The 11164-nt window shown below is 40.3% G+C and overlaps 1 protein-coding gene and 1 long non-coding RNA gene across 13 annotated transcripts in view; one reads left to right on the forward strand and one right to left on the reverse strand.

Moving 5' to 3' along the window:
• The window catches only part of MYZAP (myocardial zonula adherens protein), a 99363-nt gene that overhangs the window by 61426 nt on the left and 26773 nt on the right, over window positions 1-11164 (forward strand). For 6 of the 8 annotated variants that reach the window (XR_014243420.1, XM_082388141.1, XM_082388142.1 and 3 more), the window contains one exon: window positions 7017-7100. The exons of the other annotated variants lie outside the window; for them this stretch is intronic. Coding sequence is in view for 5 of the 6 variants with exons in the window: in XM_082388141.1 (XP_082244267.1) it covers window positions 7017-7100 (84 nt within the window). In the remaining variant the exon portion in view is untranslated. Of the gene's footprint in view, window positions 1-7016; window positions 7101-11164 lie in introns of those variants that run through there. 8 annotated transcript variants of the gene reach the window in all.
• The window catches only part of LOC309626846, a 75395-nt gene that overhangs the window by 13081 nt on the left and 51150 nt on the right, over window positions 1-11164 (reverse strand). Inside the window, exon 2 of one of the 5 annotated variants that reach the window (XR_014243429.1) lies at window positions 10312-10445. The exons of 3 other annotated variants lie outside the window; for them this stretch is intronic. This is a non-coding gene — a long non-coding RNA (uncharacterized lncRNA). Of the gene's footprint in view, window positions 1-10311; window positions 10490-11164 lie in introns of all 5 variants that reach the window. One more of the 5 variants, XR_014243433.1, reaches the window with a different exon arrangement.

An 11164-nucleotide genomic window follows, 5' to 3' on the forward strand; every position in this document is an offset into this window, starting at 1 on the left:
TACTTATTTGTTGCTGTATTTCTTATATTCATTCATTTCTCTCCACATCCCCAATCTCAATATTGAGTTATGTTTCATGAGTCTTGCACAATTGGGTACTATTCACATCCTTCTAATTATAGGGCTGTATCACATTCTGACATCTAACATGAAATGACCCTACATGTCTGTCACCAATGGAAAAAAATTCCAGGAAGCTGAAAAGCCTTGCGACCTCCTGGGTTGCTGTGAATTCATAACAGGACCTTACTAAATTTTTGTACAATTTCATTTTGGTCTGGTTGACATACAAGGTCTTTTTAAAAGAAATTGGGAGGGATCCTTTCACTATAGGAATCTGTTTCCAAAGAAGTTTATAAAAATGTGTGGATTGATAGGGGTGATTTCACCTCCTAAGAGGACTGCTCTTTCATATAAGATAACTGATGCACTAAACATCTGTTCCATGTGGGTTTGCTGTCTGATGCAAGGGAAAGATGTAAACAAAGGGTGGTAGTGGCAATGATGAGTTCTACTAGGGGTTTGCTCGAAGGGCTGAAATGGAACAGAGGAGAGAGACACAAAGCCAGCCTGGAGGACTTGGGAAGAGCTGGCCTGGGAGGCGACTGTTGAGTACTTCCTGACAGCAGATTTCCTGGTGGGAAAAGGAATGGAGGGTGGGAGGGCATGCCTGGTGAAGGGACCAGCCTGTGCAGAGGCCTGGCAGCAGGACCATTGTATGTCCACAGCACGCTGAGAGTATGGAGTGGCTTCTAAGTAGGGTTCATTGTGGGACAGAGCAGGCATGAAATGAAACTGGGGAGATAAATTGGGACCACAGCAGAAGTGCCTCATGTCCACGCTAGGGAGTTGGAACATTAGAAGCTTGGGAGGGTTGTTTTGTTTTGTTTTGTTTGTACTTTTTTCTTTTATTGAAGTATAGTTGATTTACAATGTTGTGTTAGGTTCAGGTGTACAGCAAAGTGATTTGGTTATATATAATCGATTCTTTTCCATTATAGGTTATTACAAGATATTGAGTAGAGTTCCCTGTGCTATACAGTAGGTCCTTGTTGGTTATCTCTTTTATATATAGTAGTGTGTATATGTGAATCCCGAACTCCTAATTTATCCGCCCCCCCCACCCCAGAAGCTTGGGAGGGTTTTTAAGTAAGAGGGTGATATATGCAGCATCTCTGGGGTAGAGCCTAGAAGTAGATGACTCCATCCAGGTGACTCCAGTGTGTGGGTCTGGTTAAGAGGGATTGCTTAGCTCGAACCATCTGTGCAGGTAACTCAAATGTGGCTGATGTGAAGAAAAGCCGGTTCCAGTTTTAAGAAAGCAGATGACCCCCCCCCCCCACTGCCCACCTTAAATATCAATCTGGCCTGTAGTCTTAGAAACCTAGCATCCTGCATTATCAGTTAGGCTGCAAGACATATACACAGTTTGAATTACAAAAAAAAAACATGCTAATGAAGACAAAATTAGACATCAGTTCAATGAGTTAACTAACATCAGTTAAAAGGTTCTAGATTTTACCAAGATGGGTTTCTTCCCTTTGTTCTCTAAGGAGGTTTACTGTTTGATATTTAAATTTAACTGTTGCAACAAGATTACATTCTTGGGTTAACTAAAATAGAAGCACTCATTTTCCAGACCTCATCTAATTTCTCATTTCTTAATGCCTTGACTTGAGCCTGGTAACTTGGGTCATTTACCACCACCTGGTGACAGCTAGATTTAAATGCAGATTCTTGAAGTGTACATAAACCTCTTGAAGGTCAAATTTACAAACTTATATGAGTTAAGAAGTGAGAGCAAAGGTGCCAAATGGATTTTACATGCATACCGGCTGCATAGTTCCCTGGATTTTGGGTGCCCCCGATTTTGGGGGTTGCTTTGGAGGTTATGTGTTTAGCAAGTCTGTCTTGGTTCATCTAGGCCTCCAAGAGTCTGTTCCAGACAACTTTGCCCCTGAAGTCTAAGGGGCGGATTGTTTAGAGATAATGGATGGACAGATTCTTTGATTCATCCATTCAGTGTCTGAGAATACGAAGATGATCAAGGTCTTTACTCTCAAGCTGACAGTCTAGGGAGGGAGAAATACCACTAATAACATAGTAGTAGTTAATTCTTGAGTGTTTATCATGCTAGGTGCTATAGGAGACGATATTTCAAGGCTCTTTGAAGTTGGCAGTCAGAAATAACAGCATTTTCCACACAAATGTGTGATTTAGATATTGTGGAAAAGAACCAAAGGCTTGGGAGTCAGACGATACCTAGAATATTAGCAAACCCAGACGCGGGAGAGCCTGCTTATTTTAGAAACTGGGTGCCGCACTTGGGAGAAGGCATGGGATGTGCTCCAGGAGCAGACCTCAGGGGGGAGTAACTTGGGGTTCAAAGTTGGCACCCCTTCTAGGGCATGAGGGGCCAGCCATGAACTGACTGCCAACCTAAGCATTCTTTTTCTCTAATCCAAGCAAGTCAACTCTGGCCACAGAATGTACTGTACAAGATGCTTCTATGAGAAATGCTCAAGGATGAAAGCAAATGAGTGTGCACAGCATTTTTAGTGCAAGAGCACAATCGCTTCTTGAAGCATCAGTTGCTGAAAAACGCGAGCCTTGTCGTCTGAAGCTTCAGATCCCCTGCATCCTTCCCTCGACCTATTCTTTTTCTCCAGAATGAGATGCCTCCTCATGCTAGCATTAGCCCAGAGTTCTCCCCTCAGCTGTCTCTCCAGATGATATCTCTGCTTTGCATTTATTTCTTTTTAAAACTAAAATCTAGGGACAAAGGTGAGCAGAATCATCTTGGTCTCTTCCTATGAGCTGTTCACTAGGGTGCCCTTAACCTACACCGCTTGCTTCTCTTGACTCACAAAGCACTCTGATTACTTCAGAGATAGTGAAACTAGTGTGCGTGAAGTCACTTTTTGTGTTATTTGATGAAATATTACCCCTGACCTTCTTGGAATATTTTAGTTCATTTCAGTACACATTTTGCCTATCATTTAAATTTTAAAAGCTTTAAAAATTTCTAACACTATAAGAAGGAATGAAAAAGGGACACTGTAAGGATGATTTTTGCAAATTATTCCTACAAAAATGAAGGCAATTTAAACAAAACAAACTTTTGTTTTGCTCATAATCCTACCCCAACCCCGGAACGATTTCGTTTATCTAACTTTTCTTTCAGCTTTTACTTTCATCATTGTAAACTCTTGTTTTTCTATCCCTTGAGGCTTTTTGTAAACACTTTTCCATTTTGTAATGTACTTGTTTTTAGTGTTTGTGTAATATATTCCATCCAAGTGATATTCCATAATTTATTACCCATTCCTTTAGTGCTGGACATTAAGGTTATTTCCATTTTCTCTCTATTATAAATAATTGGAGCAAGAACATCTTTGTATATATAGCTTTCTTCCTACATCTGAATTATATCCTTCGGATAAATTCCCAGGAGTGGGATTAGTAGGTCAAAGGGTATGAACAGCTTTATGGCTCTTCATATTTATTGCTACATTGCCCAAAGGGTCATTCTAATTTACAGCGCCACCTGCAACACATGAGAGTAGCTATCCCTCCCAGCCCTTCCAACACTGATTTCTTCAGTCAGTAGTTTGGGGCAAATTTAATAGGTACGAAAGGATAACCAGTGACTGGTTTTAATTGTTAATTTAAAAAATAATTACCAATTTTTTTCTTAAGTATGTTTCTTATTGTATTCTATTTCATATGGTTTGCTTTTCATGTCGGAGAATTATATTTTTTGACACCAGGTGGAATTTAAAATATTTTATCATGAAAATGTCACATTCTCTCAGAACAAAGAGCGCAATGATGAATCATTACCTAGATTCAACAAGCAGCAAGATTTGGCCACATTTGCCTTATCTACACCTTCTTTTCCTTTTATTTTTTCCTTTGTGCAGTTATTTTAAAGCAAATCCCAGACATTCTGCATGTTTCCTGTATACTTCATTAAGCATCAATAAAACATGTGGACTTTTTCTTCTGTAATCATAATGCTTATTGCCACACCTAACAAAATTAATGATAATTCCTTGGTCCCATTTAATACTAGTCTGTAATAACATTTTCCAACATGTCTTTAAAATTGTCTCTTAACTGATATTTTGTTCCAGTCAGCATACAGAGAGGTCCACTGTATTTGGTTGTTAGGTTTCTGAAGTCCTTTAATCTAGAGCATATGCTCTGTTTACTCCCCCGGCCCCCCTAACTCAAATTTACCCCCAGCCAGTGACTTATTGCAGGAACTAAGTCAGTTGTCCTATAAACGTTCCCACATTCTGAATTTGACTTTTTGTGTCCTTAATAGCTCAATTAGATTCCGTTTCAACTTTGTTTTGTCCGGGGAGGCAAGAATACTTCAAGGGTGGTGCTGTGTGATTCATTATGTGTTGCTCCGGGGGCACACGATGTCTGGTGATCCCACTCTGGGTGATGCTAAGGCTGATCGTGGATCAGGTGGTGACAGCCCACAGCAAAGTCGTAAAGTCCCTCGCCAGCTTTGCCCCTCACTGTGTCATCTGTCCGTGAAGCTTGCTTGAGTCAGTTATTTCCTAGGGGATCGCACAATGGTGATCTTCGAATTCTCTCATTCCTTCCCCACTTATTAACTGGAATTCTTCTGCAGAGTAAAACTTCTTTCTTCATAAACTGGGACTTTTGAGTAATCTCAACGTGCAGTTTGTACAAGTAAGGCAGGATAAATGCTTTCTTCTTTTATCCAAATTGCCAAGCTTCTAAGTAAGGAGTCGGTTCCACTGTCATTTCCGAGGAGTTTTCGTTGCTGCTTTGTTTTTGTTTTTCTTTTTTAAGAATAATAAAATACTCAGGGTTTAAAAAAATATATATTCCATGTGTTTTACTCATTATTCTTTTTGATGCTCATATCGTCCCATCTTTGCCCCAAGGGAGACCCTTCATGTCCTTGTTTTCAGGTAGCATAAGGTGTCTTAGGCTCATCTAGTATACTTTTTAAAAGAAAATAAAAGATTATGAATTCATACTGATACTTTCATTTCAAATCTAACAAAACTTTATTTTCTTACTTTTTTGATTTCGTACTTGTATTTCTTTTTCTTACACTAAAAATCTTGGTTCCAAATGTTATTACACTACAATCTATCAAATAGTTTAAAAATATAATACCAATATTACTACTAAAATTTTCCCAGTGAGTGCAATTGTTTATCTTTAGAGCACATTCCACTAAAAACATCCAGTCAAATTACCTTGTCCTAACAACACTTGAGTTAATTCGTTTAAGCAATTTGATATACGGTTAAGTTCTTTTTGTTCTGTTTGTTTTCAAATTTTAGGATTCACTTTTTTCCCCTTTTTGGTTTTTATTTTTTGAATGTGTAAAATGTGCTTTCAAAATTGAACTTATGTAACAAGGTATTATCACAAAAGTCTTTGTTCTGTTCTGTCTCCTCCATCGAATTTCCTCCTGCTCTCTGTTGGTAAATATTAATAATTAAGATTTGTTTGATCTTTGCGGTGTTTCATTTTGCAAATATATATTCATTCATATGTCTTCACCAGTTTTACACCAAAGCCAGCATACCATATACTCCTTACAATATATCGTATCAGGGTTTTAGAGATCTTCGTTTTTTTCTTGAAGGTTACATAGGCATCCACTGTTAAGATGAACCATAGTTTATTTATCAGGCACTTATTGATGGAGTTCTGTTTTTGTGTGTGTGTGTTTTCTAAAAAACAAAAATCCTGTGTCCAAGTCATTTCATATTTTGGCTAAATGATTCTTTGGGATCTATTGCTAGAAATGGAATTGCTGGGTCAAAGGTTAAATGTAATTGTACACTTCTCTTTTTTTTAAAATAAATTAATTAATTTTTGGCTGCCATTAGGTCTCCGTTGCTGCACGCGGGCTTTTTCTAGTTGCAGTGAGCGGGGGCTACTCTTCGTTGTGGTGTGTGGGCTTCTCACTGCGGTGGCTTCTCTGGTTGCAGAGCACGGGCTTTGGAGCGCAGGCTCAGTAGTTGTGGCGCAAGGGCTTAGTTGCTTCACGGCATGTGGGATCTTCCCGGACCAGGGCTCAAACCCGTGTCCCCTACGTTGGCAGGCAGATTCTTAACCACTGTGCCACCAGGGAAGTCCCTACTTGTACTTCTTTCAGTTATCACTAGAGTCCCTTCTATAGGCATTGTGTCATTTTGCACAGAGAGGGATTTTTTAAAAAAGATTTTGCAGATGCTCAAATATCATATAAAAGGTTGTTGGAAAATTAGTGCATTCTTCAAAATCACATGTTATTTATCGAACCTACATACTGTTCCCACTATTGTCCAAAACATGGCCTGGTAGAGAGCACCCTGGTTCCTGCTTTTAGGGAACCTACAATATGTCTGTGGAGACATGATATGTGAATGAAAAACAAAGTTAGAGTAGTCCAAGATAGATATAGTATAGAAACAAAGGTGAAAACCCAGCTCAAGTCTCTGTCTTTCAGAAGCCGTCCCTGCTTAACCCAGGCCACGTGAGTCCTCAGTCCTCTGAATTTGATTATTACTTTCAGTGACAGTGACCTTTTTCCCAGAGCAAAACTTTTGACACTTGGTTGAACAAAATATGAATATACGAACAGGAACAACAGAGCAGAATGTTTGAAATGCAGGCTGCTGCATAAATTCAAGCGAAATAATTCTTTTATGTAGAGTTATGTCTGCATTTCCCAAAGCATCGGTGGGATGTTACTAAGGGTTACACGGCAAAATCACTGCAGAAATGTTAGGCTAAACAGACCTAATGAAACAACTCCACAACCACGTATGATGTCCCAAGCTTACCCGGGCACAGAACCGCCCCCCCCCACCCGCCTCCATGAAGCACCTCATGTTCATACTGTTCCACGGAACGCAAAAGAACCAATGTGTAGTTTCTATTCGAATGAAAACCAAAGGCTTCTCTTCCAGTTGATTAATTTGTACAAATTCTGCATTTTTGATAACAATTTCCAATTTGTTTCTTTCTAGATTGAATCACTAAAGAAAAAGGTGCAGCAGAAACAGCTCTTAATATTGCAGCTTTTAGAAAAGATATCTTTCTTAGAAGGAGAGGTAAGAAGCTGTGTTTCTTTAAGCTGGGGTCTTCCCTATCATTAAATTTTATGTTGCTGAGCCTACCACTGACACTTAATTAAAAATATGGCTATTTCCTGGCCTTATAAAATTGATTGAAGGTTAACTGCCAACACTGAAAATGAGGTTCTGACAGCTAGTTTTTCTTTACCATCTGACTCTCCTCATTCCCCCTTGCTGCTCACCTCTGCTTTTTGGCTCCCATTTTTCTTATTCAGGAATTTTCTTAGCAAGTCTGATAAGCCGTTGATGAATACTGATAACTCCCCACATCTGTGTTGTATGTTATAATTTGCCAAGTATTTTCACATACATTTCTCAATGATCCTCTCAACAACTTTAAGAAAGGCAAGACAAGGATTATTAGCTCCATATTAACCAAAAAAAAAGAAAAAGAAAAAAGGCACAGAGAAGGCAGGTGGCTTTTCTCAAGGTCACACAGCTTAATGCCAGAGCCAGGCTGAGACAGACTTCTCATTCCAGGTGACTTAATTTCACCTGGAACTTTTAAGATATTTAGTATTCCTGACTTTGTGGTCTTTTGAAAGGCATTTTGGGGATTTTGTGGAGGTTCTAGGGAAGGAAATTATGGAGTTGGAAGAACCTTAAGAGCTTAGGTGTTAATAGAAGGGGAAGCCTTCTGTTTTCTCTGCAGACTATTTATTAAGAACTTGGCGTTGAGCCTCTTGCTTTTGAGCCTCTGTGACTCTCTCCTTGTCTGTGCCCCGCTTGTAGTCCCTCCCCGGTGAGAGACAGCCCAGGAGAGAATAATAAAGAAGACAGGAAAGTAATGACAGTAATTAAGCTCCTAGTGTGTGTTGGGCACTTTTACTTTCCGTATATTTTGTATAACCTAGAGGTTAAGAGTGGAATCAGACTTGCCCAAATTTGAATGCTAGATCTGCTTATTAGCTGGCTCACCCTAGGTAAGTTTCTTAGAATTGGAAATTGAGGATGATAACGGTACCTACGTGTGTGTCCATGCAATGAGAGTGCATACAAAGTGCCTGACATGCCTAAGCACTCCATCATTTTCTCTCTTTATTAAGAGCGATGCCCTGTGAGTTAGATTATGTTTCCTCCATTTTGTAGCTAGAGAAACTGAGGTTCAGGGATGTTAAGGAATCTGCCCAAGGTGACTGTTAGAAATGGGTAAGCCTGAGCTCTTAACCACCATGTTTGTAGGGATGGGGAGCAGTGTCATTATTTACTCTGTGTGGTGGGGGGGGGCTGCCTATAAAAGTCATAAGCAGAAGTCCCTCGTGGCCCATGGGGACCTGGTAGCAGACTCAAAGCCCAGGAATCTCAGTGTCCTGACAGCTGAGTAAGTGGACACTCGTCTTGTCACAATGTTTTCCCCTCTGCAGTCACTGAGTCCACCTCCAGCTTTATGAATGGACATTTCTGTTTCTAAGATTGCCCTCTGAAATCACAGCTCCCTGTGGGAGGAATCATACTTTCCCAGTGAGAGTCAGAGAGTGAGTGTCCTGGTGAAAGTCATGGGTCCCGAGAGGCTGGTTCCAGGAGGGAGGAAAGAGACACCAACAGGAGAGGCAGAAGGTTACCCAAGACAGTGCCCACCCCTCTCCCCTTCCCCTGGCTGTGATACTCAAGCCTCCTGGGAGATTAGGAAATGTCCAAGGGGTACTCTGCATTGAGAAGAGCCTTCCTTACACATATGTGTGCTTTGTTTAATCTTAATTTATTAAATTCCTTTCTTCTCTTAGTTTGGGTTGCCCAGACTCTGAGATGTGGATATGAGCCCACTAGTTTATTTGGGAGGTGATCCCAGGAAGCCCCAGTGGGAGAGGGGAGAAATGAGTCAGGGAAAGGTCGAAGGCCAATAATGGGTGCCTTACGGAGGTTACCACTGTGGACAGCTGCTGCTCACCTGCCCTGGGCATCTCTGGAAGATGATGTGCACTGGCCTCTGAGTTACCCTTACCAAAAGGTCAGAAAGCTAGGGCATTTATCCACTAACTCCCATCAGTAGCTGGTGAGGGCAGCTCCTGGGGGGTGTGGCAATTCTGGCCTGCTCTGGGCAGAGCCAACTGGGCTCCAGGGGACAGAGGAAGCCCCAGGGAAAAAGTCACAAGTGGCATGCCAGGAACTGGTGAGTGTCCAGAGCATATGGGTGCGTCTGGCTGTGTCTGCCATGTATATCCAATAAGCCATTCAAAAATGGTTTGAAAACCATCATTCCTTGAGCATTTAAACATTGATTATAAATGTGGTTGATTAAACTATTTAAATTCTACTACAAATTTAGAATGACTAATTCCTTTTGATCATCCACCTTAAACAGCAGATAAAACATAGACAAAATGTCAAGATTGATAATACATTTACACTTTAACTTATTCTAAAATATTAAGTATCTTGGGTTTAATTTATTTCTTCATTGTTTGTGTTCTTGGTTTTTAGTATCTTCCGAAGGCCAACTTCCCTTAGTTAACATCATTTTGACACTTTCCACACAAGTGCAGTGATCTTTTAGATCCAAAGGACATGGAATACCTTCTCCGAATAGCTAAGGCTAGAGGATGCCAATTCTTGGACGGACACAATTCTTGGACGGACACAATTCTTGCTTTACAACATAGGACTAGGTAGCTTCAAGGTGATTCAAACTCAGGACCCCTTATCATTGACCTATCTTTAGCACTATTAGAAAGTATGCATTCCTTATTAATATTTTACCATTCTTTGTCGGACTAGGTAGAGATTTCACCTCCTAGGAGATGAGGTTGAGTTTGAGTACTTGGTTTTCCTCTTCAGGCTGTGTGAGTAGTTTATGATGTTACAAACACACCGCTGACTGACTCCTTGCTAATTGTGTGTGACCACTGATGCCAGTGAATCTCTGCCCCTCTTTCCACCTGCTTGTTGTATGACCACCAATGCCAAGCAGCCCTTCCAAGGGCCCTCAAGTCCTGGCGACGACCTGACTTAAAGTTCCTTTTGTTATTCTTTACTACTCAACACAGAAATCTTATAAACAAACATGTAATTAACACTCTATAAAAGCAACTACATCATCTTATATATTAATACTTCCTAGTTTTAAAAGTTGATGACAAATTGTAACATATTGTCATCTTTCTTCGCTATTAAAACTATCTTTGTCTACACTTTATATTAACTTTCCTTTTGAGTGACATCATGAACACAAGGCATTTCTCAGACTCACCTTGCTCCCACAATAATTTTTTCCTTCTCCTCCAAGTTTTGATGCCCAGATTATCACAGCTCAGCTGCGAAGAGTTCTGCATTACCTTCCTCGCCCGTGTAGCAGGGTTCCCGATGCTTGTGGAGTCATTCTTGCTGTATGGCAACAACAGGCGTTTCAGATTGTCCTCGTTTTTGTCCTGTCCCAAGATACGATATTGGCTTGTCTCCGAGGAGCCCTGGGTTGTTTTAGTGGAGAGCTGTACGGCAGGCTATCTGGGCATGAGCGTTGGTAGTAGGCTAAAGTGCTGTGCCTACTGTTAGGCCCATTTTATTTGTTTTGTTAATTTATTTTTTATTGAAGTATAGGTGAATTACAATTTTGTGTTAATTACTGCTGTACAGCAAAGTGACTCAGTTATACATATACATTCTTTTTCATATTCTTTTCCATTATGGTTTATCACAGAATATTGAATATAGTTTCCTGTGCTATGCAGTACAACCTTGTTGTTTAAGGCCCATTTTAGTACTGACGGAACTGGGGAAAATGTTTCTTTTTATGATTATGAGGTCGCAATGACATTTTCCAAATTTATCTAACTGTTTTGTTTTACAATACAGGGTTCTGTTGGCCACTAAGAATTTCTATTATGTTGACCTATTCTAACACCAGGACTTTTTATACCTTGACATTCCATCCCCTGCCTTAAACCATAATGATGCCAGTGGTGGTGTTTCAGGTATCTTTGAAAAGTTTTGGTGGACAGAGCTGGTAACCTCCTATATCCCATCCTATTAATAAAGTAGCTACCCTCTGTTAAGGGCCTAACTGCACACTCTGGAGCTAGACTGCCTGAGTTCCAATGTCGTCT

Source organism: Balaenoptera borealis, assembly GCF_965194805.1.
Source record: "Balaenoptera borealis genome assembly, chromosome: 3".
Classification (NCBI taxonomy): domain Eukaryota; kingdom Metazoa; phylum Chordata; class Mammalia; order Artiodactyla; family Balaenopteridae; genus Balaenoptera; species Balaenoptera borealis.